The 19,689-nt window shown below is 39.2% G+C and overlaps 1 protein-coding gene across 1 annotated transcript in view; it reads right to left on the bottom strand.

Moving 5' to 3' along the window:
- Positions 1–1,363: 1,363 nt before the first annotated feature.
- The window catches only part of LOC123961615 (BTG3 associated nuclear protein), a 56,923-nt gene continuing 38,597 nt past the window's right edge, over positions 1,364–19,689 (bottom strand). The window contains exon 13 of the mRNA XM_046037119.1: positions 1,364–1,429. Within this exon, the coding sequence (XP_045893075.1) occupies positions 1,364–1,429 (66 nt within the window). The remainder of the gene's footprint in view (positions 1,430–19,689) is intronic.

The raw sequence follows: 19,689 nt of genomic DNA on the forward strand, positions 1-19,689 counted from the left end.
ATTTCAGTGATGCACGCAAAGCTGTTTAGTTTTAGAGTTCACATCGCACCGCTTAAAATACAATCCATCAGCACCCAGCAGAGTAAAACATTACTGCATCTAGTTACCAGGAGTGAAACTCTAGACCTGAGAGGACACAGATCTCATGCATGCAGACAGGAAAACACCCGACCCCAGACAGACTGAAGAGACATGCTCATATTGGCTTTAACAAACCTTTACAGCAGTCCTGCTCCCATTTTGTCATGCCCACGCACGCATGTAACACACACAAACACACATGCACATAGACAAATAGTGGCAATCAGTGGGTGGATGTCAGTCCCCAGACAGGAACTGCTCCCAGCATTTGTAACATAGCTCATAAATCACAGCACACATTGGGGTAATGATCCATTGAGAAAGAGAGGCGAAAAATACAGTGCTTCTTTCAAAGCCCACACCGCAGCATTCAAAGCTCTGCCTGCTTTCTGGCAGTGCTATCATTAACACGATTACCACTGTGCATGATTTTGACAAAACCTCAACACACAGTAGCAACTCACAAATATAGCAGATTAGCTATTATTGAAATTTGAACTTTTAATATTGGAGCTCTGTGCACAATGGCATAAAACCTTTCACTAATCTGTGATGGTGCAGTGGATAAGACACATGCCTTTGGTGTGAAAAACCCGGGTTTCAATCCACTGTGAGACACCAATGTGTCCCTGAGCAAGACACTTTACCCCTAGTTGCTCCAGAGGCGTGCGACCTCTGACGTTTATTGTCAGTAGCTTTGGATAAAAGCATCAGCTAAATGATGTCTGTAACTACTTTTGTTTGTTTTTTTACAAAATTTTGATAACTAGTGAGGAAAATATTTTCTTACAATGCTTTATATTCAGCTGGGCACTACTTTTAATACTGTTTTCTGCAAACTGTGTGAGAGGGACCTTGAGGCACTAAGAAAGTAGATCCAAAACTGATCTGATAGCTGGTGTTCATATTCTGCGTATTTCCTTCATGTTAGAAGAAGAGGGGCACATCCTACCTGGTAACAATTTAGAGATGCAGATTGATTAGCGTACAAACAGCTCTTTGGCTAATCTAAAATCAGATTCAACAGTGAAGTACAACAAGGGTAAGTATGACAGCATATCAATGATTGTTTCCAAATACTTGCCAATTTTAGCATTACAGCATCAACATGTCATCAGTTTTTTTAAAACATGTACTGCTAAAAACATATAATATTACCTGTAAGTAGATCTTTAGCAGTCTATTTATCTAAATGACGTCACTGCATCACCACTTCTATACCACTGCCCCCTGGTGGCTGGGCCTGGCATCATAGCCAACCACTGTTCCCTACTGCTCTCGTTCAGTGGCTCCTCAGCTTCCCACTTTCTACAGAGGTGAGGGCCATACTGACAGCTTGTGAAGCTGCCTGCAGGTAAAATCCAACAAGAGCTTAAAAATCTCTGTGGCACATTCTGAGCAACATGAAAAACAACAGAAGTATGGAGAAAGGTTTCATTCCTTAACCAACACTATGACCTTTTAAGAGCAAGAAGAGCGAGATTTACAGTCATAGTGGTTTGACAGTATTCCTGTGGAATGGCCCTGATTGGTCAAGTATCTCAGAACTGAAAGGTACACTATGTTCCCCGTCACTAGGCTGGCAATTTATCTTTCCAAGAAGACTCACTTCTACCCAGTAAATCTTATATTCTCTGCTCACTCTGGACTTTCAAGATGTATCTTCTCTCCTTAGCTCTTTACATGGTTTAGAAATGTATTTTCCTGTACATAAATACCACACAGCTAAAAGAAATATCAAACAATTTTACATATATTACAACCCGACATGTACCCTTAAACTAATACATTTTGAATTTGACATGCTTCCCGTGCTTATTTTGAGACGTAAACTTGTGAAATGACGTGAGCATGACTTGTGCACTGCTTCATTGATTTTGAGAAACCTTTGAGTCTAGTCTAACACCATCCAATCACAAATGTATGTTGCATTTTAAAGTTGGTGGAAAAGCTCTACATCTGGATATTCAGAACAGACAAGTGGATTTAAAAAACGGGAAACGTGTGTTGTAACATGCAATGGTAGACATAACTCACTATAAATAGGCTCTGGGAATTAAATGCCTTATTGTTTTAGCAGTGAAGGACTTTCATGTGCTGGCTACTTATCTAAACCTACAGACCTCTCAGTAGGAAATCATGTCGGCCAAATGTCTGATGAAAAAATTTGTTGACAGAATCTGGCGGCCTCAAGTTAATGGTGCTGTTCTTCTTAGTAGTTCTTTGTGAACATTATTTTGCCAATTTAGGTAAATATCAAGTGGATTGTACAAGCTTGACAACTGGAGGCTTTGAAGATATATAAAGGATAATTTGGGCTGCATGTAGCTAGTCAACAGACAGTCAACAGAATTTCAGTGTATAACATCAGCTAGCTAGCTTTGGTTGCCAGCTTGTTCAAATTGTAGTAATTTGAAAACAGTTTAACATTTACTGAATTCAGTTGGTATTTCTACATTTCTAAAATCTGTATAATACATTAGATTTGCAAATCTTTTTATTTTATGACACACAATTGTCATTTGAATTCAGATGCTCCAAACAGTGGTATGCATGCAGCATAAACGTACATCACTACAGCACTAAAGATATATACAGTAGGTATAGATACAATACAAAATAATAATCGGTCATTAGTACATGCTTAAATAATTCTGCACTTACGGTTCTGTGTGAGTTGTATCTCTTTCTGCAACTGCTCTCTGCTGCTTGGTCACACTCTCCTATCAGGGACAAGAATAGAAAAGGTTGTTTGTTACACACTCTGGGAAAGAATTACACACCACTGGCTCACTAAAGCACTCAATGAGTTTGATATGTAAAAAGCCCGTAGTGCAAATGGGCAGAGGAAGGACACACGTAGGCTACATATGAATGAACACTCAAAACTGGAGGGCACCAAGGAAATTACCAATAAATAATTGCTTAAGATCCTAACAAAGTAAGTCTGCCAATCCCAATGTCCCACCCCACTCCATGAGAAAGCAAACCATGAAATAGCAGGATTGCTTCAGTGCAAGTGGACATGCTTCAAAAGTCAAATGAAAAAACTCTGGCAAGGTAAACAATGAAACAATACTAATCAATCAGGAGAATGACAACAGAAAAGCACGGCCCATCTTTTGCAGCTGTAAGAAACAGTATGCCAAACACTGGGATCACTGTTAAGTCACAAGAAAGGCTCATGTGAGGATATGCTAGGTGCACAGAAACAGCTAATAAGATAAATATGATTTCCATGTTTAACATCAGTATAAAAGCTAAAGATCAGAATGTTTTGGAATGATGCAGAAAGTGAGTCAAACACAGGAGCCAATGAAAATACAATGGCTCAAACTGAGGACTGTTTACCGTGCCCGCTCTATCAATTGGGGGAGGGACATGTGCTCCTAAGAAGGCGTCCTAGCACTGTTTTCATTTATTCACGGATTTACTTTAAGAAAATAACATATCCAGTAGGGCAATAAAAAGCAATATGAGAACAGATGCCAGTGTTTTAGAGCTCACTAACAACAGCAAGATATTTGGTAAACGTCAGCTCTACTAAATAAAAGACAGCAGGATTCGGAGATACGGATAGACACTATTATTCTGTGTCTACACAGAAGGCGTTTCAGACACGTTTTTTCAGTAAATATGCATCTATTTTAATCGTTCCAGCTGTCTAACATTTATAGCATTTTTATATTTCAAGTATATTTTCTTCCGTTTTATGTGTACACTACAGTGATTGTGTATGGGGCTCGGAGCACTGGCCAAACACGGGTTATCTACAACTCAGTACCGAGCCTGAATGCATTGTGTGAAGATAGACACGAACCCCTGAAGCTGCTGCTGCTCTGCTTATATGCTGCTCACACTTCTCCTCCTGTACAGACATGGTGTTACTTGCGAGAGCATGCTGTTTTCCTAGCCTCCAGCAAAAAGTGATATATTGGCGGAAATGCTGACAGTGACTCATATTACAGAACAGCTAGGTACCCCAATCTTAATTCCAATTGAACGTAGCCCAGCTGGAGAGTGACAATCTGTGATTTATCTCTGGTTGAGTTTGACAAAATGGCCATAAACAAGGAGAAAATAAACTCAAACCTTGAAAGGAAAATTCTAAACTTTTTTTTTTTCAAAGGTGAATCCAAATCTCACTCCAATGACAAGGTAGTGTGGCGTGTGGAACTGTAGTTTGATGCTCTTTTTTCACAAGGTACTTCATTTAACTGGATTCAACACCGGCATGATTGGCATCCAGGATCATTCCATGTTGCATCTTGCTTTGGTCATAAATACAATTAGGTTTAAGTTAAAAGGTCAGGGGCAGTACTGGTATGTCTGCCATACCACCAACTGAGAACTGTAAACATATCACTTCTCCCTAAAGAATATTATAGCATCTGCTTGCACTCGTCTAATATATGGTGATTAGTTTGCTTGGAGAGGTATCCCCTCTGTGGACTACTCAATTTTGAAATATCTGTGCAAAGAAATGATGACACTATCCATGATGCTCAGGTTCATGAGGGGACTCAAGGACATCTCAGTTTCTCAAGCTCTCTGAAAATCCTAAGGAGAAACCTATGATGGTAGAATACAACAACCACATATGGAAGGCATTGCGGGCAATTACAGTACAGTAGTTGAGACACTTATACAAGCTACGCAATATGTACACAGGAAAAGCCACAGTGTGCATCTAACTCTAAAAGGGGGGGGGGGTTGTATGAATGCTGGCAAACAAGGTTTAGGATAAAACATGCAGCCCTGTGCCAAAAGCCAGAACTGATTAGCCTGAGAGACACGTGATACATACAAAATACAAAATAAATAGAAAATAGATCACTAACAGGTGGAAATGAGGGCACAACAAAGGAAGGAAAAAATAGAGATGGTTTGTGCAGGTTTTCAGCAGCTTACTGATCTTACAGACCTGTTGCTGTGGACTATATGGCTGATACTGTAAGAGTTTCACTGATGAGTCTGTGTGTGGTGTATGGGAAGTGTCACAGGTGAATGGTTAATTACTGTACACGTGACTGTTTTTTTAAACACAGTGATGTGTGATTTTTATCTGATTGTCTACAACATGTTTGTGCATTGAAACAGGTGCTGTTTGTTTATAACCACTGTGGTCTTCCTGTCTAAATATTCACCGAGGCAAATGGGTCCCCCTCCACAAAATGAGAGCTTTCCAGTCAGACCCTCAAGCCACACTGACTGAACGTAAATTCATAATGACAAGACAACTGCACATGCCACAGTACGAACACCATTCTTTATAGACTGTGTTTTGAAAAAGCATTATCTTGTTTCATGCACATGGTTTGAATCAAGGTAGGCTGGCTGTGCTTAGTGTGTAGTAGTGGAAAGCTGTTATTTTCAAAGGCCCATGGGCCTCCTTTTTCAGGGTCCATGTACTACACAATGTAACTTTCCCTAGCGAAACATAGGGATGTATCTCTTGAACAACCAGAGTTCAGCACAAATACTGGCTATACATGAGGATGCCCTGCTGCTCTCTAGCACCATGCCAGTGCAGAATAATGACACACAGCAAAGAGCCGCTGCCAAAGCCTGTGTAACACTTGGTTCTTATCAAATCATTGTGAACATCATTCTCAGGTTGCCATGAACTGTGCAGGCAGAAAGATATAGTCCTCAAACTTTTTTTTTCACAACCCAGAAACCAAATATCTTTAGCCTCCTTCAGTCAGTTTGGGTGATAGTGTTCACACGCTTCTTTCGGCTGTCTGGGTAATTGCTTAGCATTGTTATCTGAGAATAGAGCTGTCCACTGAGCAGAAAGTTCTCTGAGCAATTTCTTCAGTACTGTAATCAAAAATATATATGATATTCTCAGGGTTAACTATGTAACCTAACAAAATAGTAACAGGCAAACAAAAATGATATGCTAACAAATGTTCTGAATTAAAACAAAGAAAAGCACTGATTGTGGATGATGGCTTGGGTAAGTAAATGGTTGTTTGCGCCTCTCTGACACTTACCATCAACCCGTGTAGACTTATGTATAAATGATAAACAAAAAGAAAATGTCCCACTGGCTCAGGATCAGCAACATGTTTTGCAAAAAAAAATAATACTCCTCTATCCAAAAAAAAGGATGCCACAAATCAAAATACGGCCATTCAAATTTCTCCCCCCTGTAAGTTTCTTCTCCTTCTCTCCAAAGTCTCCTTCAACATTGACACCTCTGGCTTCCCACCACCACCAGGACTGCTAGCCAGTAAGACGAGCAGAATAAATTGCCAAACAGATTGTCTGTCATTTGATCATACTGCAAGCCATTTTCAGTGGAAAAATCGTGGTGAGACTGTTTTTGCGTGTTCATGAAGCCCCACGGCTGTTTTCCCCATTTATCCTGTGCTTTTCCCAACACAGATCATTTGGGCAGATGTTCACTCCACCTGGGGAAGAACTGACAATCAAAGCTCCCCTGTGCTTGTTATGGATATGAAACATATCCTATCTTTAAGAACTATCAGGTGAAGGGCTTTGCTGAATTGAACAACATCATGGCACCAAACACACCCTAATCTTTACGTAATCCACCTTTCCAAGAAGCTAAACACAAATATATACACCATTAACTGGAAACATACATACTTACAATACCTCTAGTGTGTATGATGTAGATGTTTACTTGTTAATACTGTAGTGATCTTGCTGGAAGCATCTGTTATACGCATCCCTATAATCCAAATTTCTTTCATCAGTACCAAGCAAGCCCAAGGATGTGTCCGCCCAAATCCCCTTCTTTCCTCAGTCTGCACTGCATGACCCTCTATCCTCCCTTAACAACCCTCATATTATCCCACCACCCAACCACCTACCTCGTCATCAGCAGGCTTCTGTGTCCCCTCCACTGAAGCACCCAGGGGACTCCACGATTGAGTTATAGGGGCTCCTGAACCCCCCCACCCCCAGACACAAATACACCCACAGATACTACAACTCTGTGTGGGCCTGTCGAGCCTGGGGCCTGACATGTGGAAACAATCACAGCAGAGAAAGTTGAAATGATATATAGAACTAATACAGAGATGGATCAGTAATGACCAAGATCTAATGTCTAATCAAAATACATTCACTTAGCACAAGCAGTGACTTCATAGGTCTGCGTGTATGTCTCAGAGTGGAGGGCCTGGTCAGTAATGACCTGGATCACATATCATAATACATAGATGTGAGTGCCTATTATAAATATCTGCCTAAACTACTGTTCAAACAGAAACTCTCCGCACTACAACAATGCAAGCCTGCTACCCTGTATAGAAAATATGAAGCATTTGAAGGAGTAACATATGATTAACTGAGTATAAAGATGCCTTAATATCAAATATTTCCCTTTTCTAGCCACTAAACCATTCTCATTACCTGAGCCGCTCTCTGTTAAACCTCAATAGGTGAACAAAGCCTCGTCAGAATGAGAAATATGGTTAACATAGTGTAGCATAAAACAAAGAAACGGTGAAACAGCTAGCCTGGCTCTGTCCAAAAGTTTAACCTTAATCAACAAGATAACTTTTTAATTAAAATTAATTAATTTAATTTAATTAATTAAAGAGCTTCAGAAGCAGGTGAATTTTGTTACCTTTAGACAGAGCCTTGCTACCAGTTTCCCCATTTCCAGTCTTTATGCTAAGTTAATCTAACTAGCTGCTAGATGTAGCCTTATATTTAGGGGACGAACATGAGAGTGGTATCAGTTCTCTCATCCAACTCTTGGCAAGAAAGCAGATAGCTAAGTCACAAAATATTGAACTTCATTTCTATTTCTACTATGACCAATCTGATATCAATGTCACTTACAGTAATGCATTAATCCAAGCCATGTCTCCACTGAGAATAATAAACTATAAAATCTGAATGAAAATCAGGATACATAAGCCCACAATGTTAGAAACAGATATAGATGTGCATAAGAACACACACATTTGGTCATAGTTTAGATAATCCAAATGAACTGCTTCCTCTTCGGCTAACAGGTAAATCAAACATTGTCAATTGAGTCAGGAGTCAATTGCCTTTCCTAGCTGAGAATTTCAGAATTTAAATAGCCTCTAATCTCTACTTCATCTTTTCCATATATTAAAACAGCCATAGGGCATACCTGGTGAAAATATACAGTTCCTTGAAGTAATTCATGACATACTTTTTTTATGAAATTCCTGTTTTTAGGTCACCAAAGTATTTCTATTGAACCGTATTGACTACATGATGTGCATTAAGATTTTGGGATTAAAGCCATTTTACACAAACTCTGGAAGTCTCTGGCTAGAATGTATGTGCATGAGCGTACATCTTAACTATACATCAATGTCTGCACCAGATCCGTGGGGGAAACTTGCATAGAGTGGGAACATTCCTGAGAATATCTACTGTTTGTACAATATGTCTGATATCTAGTGATGAAGCTCGCTCTATATGTAAAGGACACCAAGTCATCCACAGCCACAGTCTGGATATTGCCTCACATGTGTTTGATTGCTCTGAGAAAAACCTTGAGGTAAAAACTGGTGTTTTTTGGGAATATATTTTGGATATTCCCTTATAATAAAGTTTCTAAAGCATATATACACTTTTCTTCAACAGCACTGTAAGACTACATCCTAAGTCATGATCTTAATTCTAGGCTTTGTTACCATCTGCATACAGTATGCACAACTCCATCAAGAGCACCTTGACATAATGTAAAGCTGTGAAAATACAAGATTGCCTTTTGATTGATCGGAGCTAAAGTGGAAATGCCATGACATTACATCATATAATCTGCATTGATCCAGTTATAAACAGGACTAAGAAATACTTAACCAGATCAGACAACAGAATGGGCCATTAGGAACATCACCAGTGGTTAATTTGTGTAGTTTTAAAAGATGCGCCAAGGTGGACAAAGCATTATAGCCTATGCATCAAACATCTGGCCATTTGTTAAAAGCTCTCCCCAAAAAGGAAATTTTATTAGGCTACATTTTTATTTATAATACTGTGCTGTATGTATGTACATGTATCTAATACTAGGGCTAACTAGGTAGGTCTATATTGCGATACAAGAGAAATGCTGCTGGAGGATTTTTTTACATGGGACATGCAGCTTTAGCCTTAAGTCTTTTAGCAAGATATCATGTGCATAATTAAGATCATTTTACAGGGTACTCGTTTTAAAACCAGGCAGCTGGAAAGTCGCTAACTGCAGGTGATAAAACCTGCTAGTGACAATGGTCTCTTCAAATGACAAAATCTATGGTCTGTGGCTAAAAATAAGAAGCCTGCTTTTGTCTGAAATCAAGGATGCATTGTTTAAAAAAGGATTAAAATTTCAAGAATTTCGAGTGGTAAACCTGCCACTGTTAACTTTGTAAACTTCATATGTAGAGCAGTCTCCTATCTGTTTAAACTGTTAGACACCAATAACCATCTGCCCAAGGTGAGGCCTCAGGCACAGGGAGGGACCATCGCCTTATTCTCTTTCTCCCAAAAATGCAATACTTTCATTATAGAAACAAATTATGTAAAATGACACAGATGAGTAATATAGACCTCCAACACACACACGCACACACACCCACACACACCCTCACACATTCTCAGGAATCCAATGTCATGTTTCTGTCAATTTATCTTCAGGTAGCACTCTGCATCATAAACTAGGAATGTTTCTGAGCCAAAAGACAAAGAGAGAGCCAGCTCAGTAATCTTCGCTCCTCATTCATCTCCTGCACACAGTTACAATCATCTCTTTGACAGCAATTGATCCTTACACAACATCAATAACAGCTTTGTAACCCAGTTTTTATAAATGAGTTCAGCAATTACACCCTGAATGAATAATTTACCACCTTCTGATTTTACCTCGGGATGTATTGATCATAACTTTAATGGCAGGTTGTTCACCGAAGGTTTTTATTTTGCATGTGTGTAGAGCACTGTTGCAGAGTAAAGAAGAAGACAGGATGAGTGATGAGTGATAGATCATGCTCCATTTGGTACCACAGTTGGAAATATAGGTTAATAAAGATATCGGTCTGATATATGAGGTTAAATTGAGAGGATCTTTAATCAACTTAGTATGACAAAAGCTACTCCAGTGTGGGGAGAAATAAATATTGTTGAAAATCTTTGACATGACAAATGAGCATGATTCAGAATACTTATGTCCCGTGTTGTTGTGAGATTTAATTCTGTGCATTCTAACCACTTTTGCAGGTAACAACACCCCAAAAATAAGTGAAAACAAGAACGGTAGTGAAAAATGTATGGGGGGGATATTTTAGAGGTTTGTCAAGTCAAGAAAGGGGAAAGTGCTTCAACCAATATTTCAAAAATATATACTATATATAGAAAATATAATATGTTTGGCTTGCTCTCAAGCTTGGTTAACAGGAAGTGTGACATGTGTGTGTGTGTGTGTGTGTGTGTGTGTGTGTGTGTGTATGTGCGTATTGTAACCAAACTCCTCTACCCACTGATCATGTGATCAAGACAAGAGGTGAACCAGATGGCAGATAATTGGGAGTCAAAAATGAATGTATGGTATCACTCAAGTCATTTACTGCAGAGCTTTAACACTACAGTAATATATTACCACAGTCACCTTTTATAATCAGCACTATATTCTCGTTATAGTTCACAAATATACAATCCAATCAAAAGTATAGAGGGTATGCGCATGACGTTACGCTCTCTGAGTGGCAGAAAGACGAGCAGCAGTGTTAGCTTGAATCAGCAAAAACACAAACAACACATCTAAAATGGGAAAGAGCTGGCCCACTGGTTCTTTGGGAAGCAGTAAGGATCACTGTCAAGTCCAACTGCCTTTAATTTGAGCAAATAATCACTCTTTTTACTCCCGGTTTGCTAAATGCAGCCATGGTAACAGATGTTTTGCCACTCAGTCCAGCGTGTTCCGGAAGGGGAAGTGACATCAACGCCTACCCTCTATTGTCTTCACATTTCCAAGTATTAAACAACCGTCAGTGGCCTGTATGCACTCTGTGTCTGCTAGACCTGGACCTCATTGATGCTACATTGCCTTATGCCCTTACAACAAACTGTCTGACTCTGATGTTGTGAGTTCACTCAGTGCAGACTCTGGAGCTTTGCTAATCCTTCATGTTTACATCTGATTTCTCCCTAGGCCTTCTGAGGGCCACTGCCAGCCACACTCACTTCATCATGTTACTTAGCGGTGACAACACGGCCTTTGGGTGTTTCCTGATCTTGTCTCTCCCTCTCTAATTGCACTAAACTATTGCTGAGCCAAGACACAGCTGGGTACAACAACATTCACCTCATTTTCCTGGTCTGAGTAACGTATGAGCTGAGTGGTGCAGGCAGGGTGGATCCTTGAAATAAAAGGTTTCTTGTTCAGCGCTGATTGCAAAGATAATTGTCAGAGCTGGAAGGCAAAGGAGCCCCCTGACTTTTCTCCACTCTCCTTCCTTTCCTTGCATCATAACCATGGTATAACCCTGAACCACTCTTCGTCTTACAGCGCTGGACCCTGATTGGACTTGAACACCAACGGCTCACCCAAAAAACGGCCTGAGCTGAGAGGTTCACATCACATCCTCCTCCTTGTGTTTCTTGTTTTGCAGCTAAAACTGTGCATGTGATTTGTTTCTGTGCAAGTGATTTAATGAGGATCTGCTTCTAATTTTCTCTTTGCCACACACTTGCAGGTCATTAAGGAAATATAAAAGAATGACGTGACGTGACAGGCTGCAGAAGAGGCATCAGGGTGCTATGAAATTAACAGTATGTCTTGGGCATCACGTGTAAGTCAAAGAAACCCACTCTTATGACTGACTATGAGTTCCAAGTCATGATCTTCTAAACATTTGCCACATACCACCAACTAATATTAACCTACATTGAAACTTTGCCTGGTACGTGAATGCTGTTGCATTTTAATGTTTAAACACTCTATTTCAAATGCTGTAGGTCTTTCCCAGGAAAATTGGCTTGGGTGTGGAGAAGTGGTATTTTTTAATAGAGGATGAAGAACACGGTAATTAGCATGAACAATGAGAGTCGCCACAGTTAGCCTGACCAAAAACCATCATCAACAGAAATTCCAAAGAAAAAGTTATTGCTGATGTTGACTGTGAAATGATCTCTGTAAATATGCTAGCCAAAACACCACAGCGGTTGGTGCTAATTATCAAATATTTTGCTAAAACATAAAAAAAAACTGGATTTCAAATGTCTTCCTGTACAAATAGTGCTTTAAGCAGTGTGTTCAGTACCTAAATTAATCTGTGGTTTCCATCCATCAGGAGACACAAATAGAGCAAAAAAAGCCACTAGATAAAGTTAAACAACAGTTCCTATGACATTTTTCTAGCACGGCAGTGCTCATATACACATTATCAAAACAGTTTTTCATAGCTGCTCATTACCACAGCCCAGAAATGCAGGTGTTCTGTATTTTGAACTCCCCTGCTACAGCTACCAGTTACATCCAATCTTACTAACGACCTGTACCATTCACATCTAAAACAACACGTTACTGTCTAGATAGCCATGTATATTAGATCATTCTCTGCATAGAATAATGGGTTTTTCAATGACCGATGCTGATGTTTAGAGAGCAGGGCGGCCGATGGCCAATATCTACACTGCGTGCACAATTACTAGGCGAATTGTATTCCTCAGGATAAATTTTATTGTTGAATTAACACAATGTTCTCAGTCAATCCAAAATATTATTGAACTTCAAACCTGAATGTTTGACTAAGGAAAAGTGAGTTTTGTCTTGCTTAGGAGAACATATACAGTCCCCTCCAAAAGTATTGGAACAGTAAGGCAAATTACTTTGTTTTTGTTGTTCACTGAAGACATTTGGGTTTAAGATCAAAAGATGAGTATGAGACAAGAATAAGAATTTCAGCCTTTATTTCCTGGTATTCACATCCAGATGTGTTAAACAACTCAGGACATATCACCCTTTGTTTGAACCCACCCATTTTTCAAGTGAGCAAAACTATTGGAACATGTGACTGACAGATGTTTCTTGTTGCCCAGGTGTTGCCTTTTAGGTTGATTGTCCAAACATTAAATAGCTCTGCATGAATATTCTAAGTTTTCATCCTTTGTTCAAACCTATAAAGACTGCATTTCCTGTTAAATAGGATAAACCAACATGAAGACCAGAGAGCTGTCTATGGGAGAAAAGTAAGCCATTGTCAAGCTGAGAAAAGAAGGACAATCGACCAGAGCCATTGGACAAACATTGGGCATAGCAAGCACAAAAATTTGGAACGTCCTGAAAAAAAAAAGAAACTACTGGTGTACTGAGCAACAGACGTCGAACAGGTCAGCCAAGAAAAACAACAATAGTTGATGACAGAAATATTGTGAGAGCTGTGAAGAAAACCACCAAAACATCAGTAAGTGACATCACCAACGACCTCCACAGTGCAGGGGTGAAAGTATCACAATCCACTGTTCGAAGAAGACTCAGAGAGCAGAAATATAGAGGCCACACCACAAGATGCAAACCACTCATCAGCAGTAAGAATCGAAAGGCGCGCATGGCTGCTTCTGGAACAGGCTCATTAATATTTATTGATGATGCAACAGATGATGGTAGCAGCAGAATGAATTCAGAAGTGGACAGAAACATTTTCTCAATTTACAGAGAAATGCATTGAAACTAATCGGGAGGAAGTTTATCATGCAGCAGGACAATGACCCATAGCACACTGCCGACAATGTCAATGTCAATGTCAATTTTATTTCTAAAAGGCGGGATACACACTGGACAGGTCGCCAGTCCATCGCAGGGCCACACACATACAAACAACCACTCACACAATTTAAATGCACCACAACCTTTTTGCTGGGTAGCAAAAGTGCTAACCACTGCAGCAGCGTGCCATAAAATTTATTAATTTTTAGAGTAAATGTAACAACACAAAATTAATTAAAATTTTGGCCTGTCAAAAATATTTAGTGACTGCCCTTCTTTTCAATAACTGCCTTGAGCCTTCAGTTCATGGAGTCTTTCAGTTTCTTGATCTGTTCACTATCAACTTTCACAGAAGCAGCAACCACAGCCTCCTAAATTCTGTTCAAACACGTGGATCGTCTTCCCTGACTGTAAGTCTCGTTTGAGAAAGGCCCACAAGTTCTCAGTAGGATTCAAATCAGGTGAAGATGGGGGCCAGGTCATTACTCGGGCATCTTCGAGGCCCTTGCTGGCTAGCCAAGCAGTGGAGTACTTGGAGGCTTATGATGTATCATTTTCCTGCATAAAGATCATGGCCTTCTTGAAAACTGAGGACTTCTTCCTGTACTACAGCCTGAAGAAAGTATCTTCTAGAAACTGGCAGTAGGTTTGGGAGTTAAGTTTCAGTCCATCTTCAACCTGAAAAGGTCCAACTATCTCATCCTTAATGACAGCAGCCCATACCAGAACCCCTCCTCCACCTTGCTGGTGTCTGAGTCAAAGTGTCCATCAGTGATCCAGTCACAGGCCCATCCATCTGGTCCATCAAGAGTCACTCTCATTTCATCTGTCAAGAAAAACTTTAAGAAAAATCTGTCTTTTCGGTTATTTCTTTGCCCAATTTTGACGCTTCAACTTGTGAATCTTATTCAGTGGTGGTCGTGTTTCAGCCTTCCTGACCTTGGCCGTGTCTCTGAGCACTTGGCACCTTGTATTTCTGGACACTCCAGGTAGGTTGCAGTTCTGGAATATGGTGGCACTGGAGCATAATGGGTTCCTGGATGCTACATGTTTAATTCTATTAAGTCTTTTGCGGTTAAATTGTGATTTTTCTTCTCCTTACGCGTTCTGCAGCTAACTATTGGCAACAACACTTTTCATTGTCCGGTGTTCACGGCTAAAAAATGTAGCTGTTTCAAGAGTATTGTATCCGTCTGGCATTTTACAATTTTACAATGACTTTTCAATATCAGTTAAATCTATGTTTTGGCCCATTTTAACTGAGGTAACGAAGCTGCCTAATAATCATGCACACGTTGATGAGGTATCATTCACTTTCGCCACACCCTACCAAATTACACTCATACAAATCACCTGAAAATGATTAACTCCAATGAGTATTCAAGTTTTTGTGGTTTGGAGTTGGAATGTACATAGAACTAATGATTCATTCAGAATACTTACTTTCCTAATAATTGTGCACGCAGTGTAATTTCGATATCAAAACAAAGAAAAGTCATGCCATGCAGGGTACAATCTACTATACAACATATACACATACAAAACATATACAAATACATTGGGTTATTTTGTAGATTTCAGAACGTGACTAGTGTTTAAGGAAGAGTAGGGTACAGTTTGTCACAAGTGATGTCATTCAATTGCATTATACTTATATTATACTTTTCAGTATAACAATATATAATGACATGGAAACAAGGTCACACGACTTACCTATGCATAAAAACACTGGAACTGGGCTGTAGAAAAATGGCAGCGGGCACTCTGGACTGATGAATCAAAGTTTTACATATTTGGCTGTAGCAGAAGGCAGTTTGTTCGCTGAAGGGCTGGAGAAGAATGAGTGTCTGCAGGCAACATTGAAGCATGATGGAGGTACCTTGCAAGTCTGGGGCTGCATTTCTGCCAATGCAGTTGGGGATTTGGTCAGATTTAAAGGTGTCCTCAATGCTGAGAAATACAGGTAGTTACTTATCCATCCAGCAACACCATCAGGGAGGCATCTGATCATTTATTCTGCAGTCTGACAATGACCCCAAACATACAGTGAAAGTCATTAAGAACTCTCTTCAGTGTAAAGAACAAGGAGTCCTGGAAGTGATGGTGTGGCCTTTTTACTTTAGCATTCTTACTTTAAAGCATTTTTCCACGACTCTGGCACCGTACTGTATGGAGGAAGAAATTGTGGATTTTGCATCATTTTTACCCTGTAAAATCCTTTTTGGTGAAGTTTAAAAATGATATTGACAGTATGTGTTTCTTCTGTGATCTCCATGAAGAAACTACAGCTCATTTATTCTGGCATTGTACTTACAGCAAGAAATTGTGGAAAGATGTCTGTAGATTTGTAATTGATAACATTTACTGTAATTTTGGACTACTGTATAAGAATGTAATTTTTGGTTTTATGAATGTTGAAAGTGTTCTTAAAGACAAATCATTTCTGAGTAATCTTATAATGATTTTTCCTAAGTTTATATCCACAAATGTAAAATCGCTAATGCAAAACCGATATTCTCTGTATTTAAGAAAGAAATTAAGTTAAATATTGGAATGATAACCTCATTCCAAAACAAAGAAGCTATTATAACATTAAATTATTATATATATATTATAACAATATATTATATTATAACAAGAAATTATGCACTTTACAAAAAATATTTGTATAATTACAATACCTGTTTTTATTCTTTATTGCTATTATTTTAATTGATTTATACTCCCCTAGCCAGTTCTTCATTTGAATGTTTTTGAAGCAACAAAAAAAGATATGAGAGAAACCTGCTAGCCTAGCAACATTAACGCCGGAACAAGATCACTCTGCCAGTATTCACACCACTGAAAGTGAACATGATGTTGTGAAAGGTAAAGGCTTACTCATTATAATACATAGTATGATCCAACTTTTTAAAACATAATTTCTAGATAACACATTATATCAGGCCAATGCAATAAATAAAAATTATAAATAGGCCTCCTCTTTGTGAAACTATTCCACTTTATCCTTTTTATCTGTCACTCCCACTCTCCCTCCCATTTCTGCTCTCACTTCCCACTCTATACTATCAATTGTGATAAAAAACAATTGACCTAAAAAGAAAAAAATGACTGGTCTGACCCAATGATATGTGTTAAGATGCAGAAAATTATCTTGATAGTGTCTATGATAAACCAATGAAAATTATATGTATACACCCTCAAGGGATGTATAAATTACTTTCCAGCTTATATTTGAAATATCAGTTAGTTAGTAGACAGTGACTACCTACATTAACTTAGCAGAAAATCGTAATAGTGGTTTTGCTGTTATGAAAGTATGTCAGTGTTAAACATCTGTCAGTTGTTATAAGTAAACATCTGCCATCACTAATACACATGCAGTTTTTGCATCATTGCTAGACATTTGAATACTCTTTAGCACAGCTAAAACTAGAAATCAAATTGTAGATATTTAGCTGTCTTCCTCCTCTTCCCTCTTACTCTGTAATTCTTCACCCCTATAAAATCTGCCTTAATCCATCTTTCCAACCAAAGATCCTCTTGTTCACACCACAGCCCACTGCAATTTCAGAAAAGGGTATTCATTTCCTCCTAACACTGTGTTTGAGTCATACATGCTGAATCAGTTCAATCCTTTTGATCTCTCTGTGTCTTGCTTTCTCTTAATGTGAAAACTCATTATACCTCTATCCTGCTGTCATTTATCCAGCCTGTCTATCCAGAGACATGTTTGAAGACAGAAAAAGGCTTTTCTATCTCTTCTCCTCTATAGTGACTTTGGTGGCAGGCTGTCTTGTGCAGAGTGGGATTAGGTGAGCGAGCGAATGGATTGTCCTTAAGACTATGCATTTATTACATGGTACAACCCCATAATCAGACAAGGAGACTTCCTGCTGTATACTCATGGAAATACGAGGCAAGGACTTTTCTTTATGAAGCCTTATCAACACAATAAAACACGTCTCTCTCCCCTTCATACACACAAACACTGTCAGCCCATCAGCCGCGTGCACACACTAACACACAGTGTTGAATATAACCAGAGATAGTGGGAAGCAGTGTCAGACACTAGGGTTCAACCGATCCAGAAACCTCCGAGTCCCTGTTTTCCTGGGCTGACCTCTTGGTACGGTTGGACTGAAGGAAAACATTCTCCAAGATATCAACCATTTATGGCTCCAGACAAAGACTTGTACCGCATGCCACATCTGGCATAATCATATTTATAAAGATAACAAAGATAAGAGGAGGTAAATCAAACTCAGCCTATCTAAGAGCACTTACACTTCTGCTAAGTGAAAATCAAATTGCAGTTTCCTTTCATCATGTGAGAGCTTTCTGGCGCTAACAAATAAGCAGTCTTTCTCCCATGGAATCAGAGTCGGCTTCAGTCCAAACTGGTCGACCTCTCTCAGTCCCTAATGTCTCTGAAAACAAAGGACCATTCTGGCATGTTAAAACTCACAAAGTGTGAACAATAATACACTGCAAGACACACTCATTTCCGTCTCTGATCCATACTGTAAGAACAATACAAACAACTCTTTAAATATGATGTTATCCATACCCAGATGCATATTTACACAGATGGTCCCAATCTGGATTCAATGTGTTGCCATCTGCATTTGCCAAAGAGCATTCCATGATAAGGAAAGAGAAATAGTTGAGGTCAGGTCCTGTGTTCCAGGTATTGACAACCAGTTCAGTGTACTTGCTGCTTGAAAATGTAGCTTAATACATTAAAGGGAAAATTCACCACATTTTATGTCGATGTCCAATCAGTGAGTTTGCCATGCAGTTCTTCCTGTATCCAGTGTTGTCATTTGATGTGACAATGATGTTTTATTACACAACGTGTATGAAACACAAGACATAGTCATACATTCAGGCACTGTGTAACTTATGGATGAAATTATAGTAAAAATAAATTATTCCTCTTTTTGCTGAGGACCCCCTGGAACCTCCTCAAGGACCCCTGGGTGTCCCCGGACACCACACTGAGAACCACTGCTCTAGATGCCGCTCAAAAGCAAAACGTACTTTATTTCTCTTTTACTGCAAACTAGCTACATTTCGCTAAGCTAAAGTTTTACTCCTCACTTGGACAGAGGTGTACTGGAGGCCAACAAATTAATAGCTAACGTTACAGAATAGTGTATAATTCTCGTTTAATTTGGCAAGATAGTCTTAAAACTTATAGGAAGGCCCTCCGTAATGCCAGAGCAGCGTACTACTCATCATTAATAGAGGAAAATAGGAACAACCCCAGGTTTCTTTTCAGCACTGTAGCCAGGCTGACAGAGTCACAGCTCTATTGAGCCAAGTATTCCCATAGCTCTCAGTAGTTTCGACTTCATGAGCTTCTTTAATGATAAAATTCTAGCTATTAGAGACAAAATTCACCAAGACCTGCCCTCAACTGGCACCGAATTATCTCTAAACTCAGGAACCTTAGAAACAGCTGTAGAACCAGATATATGTTTAGACTGTTTTGCTTCCCTCAATCTTTACCAACTAACTTCAATAATTTCTTCATCTAAACCATCAACCTTCCTCTTAGACCCCATCCAGACTAGGTTGCTTAAAGATGTTTTACCCTTAGTCAGCACTTCTATGCTAGTTATGATCAATCTATCTCTATCAACAGGCTATGTACCACAGTACTTTAAAGTAGCTGTAATTAAACCACTTCTGAAAAAGCCCAAACTTGATCCGGATGTTTTAGCCAACTATAGACCTATATCTAACCTTCCATTTCTCTCTAAGGTCCTGGAGAAAGCAGTTGCTAAACAGCTGTGTGACTTTCTACAGAGCAATAGTTTATTTGAGGATTTTCAGTCAGGATTTAGAGCTCATCATAGCACAGAGACAGCACTGGTGAAAATTACTAATGACCT

This window comes from Micropterus dolomieu, linkage group LG22, assembly GCF_021292245.1.
Source record: "Micropterus dolomieu isolate WLL.071019.BEF.003 ecotype Adirondacks linkage group LG22, ASM2129224v1, whole genome shotgun sequence".
NCBI classification, from domain to species: domain Eukaryota; kingdom Metazoa; phylum Chordata; class Actinopteri; order Centrarchiformes; family Centrarchidae; genus Micropterus; species Micropterus dolomieu.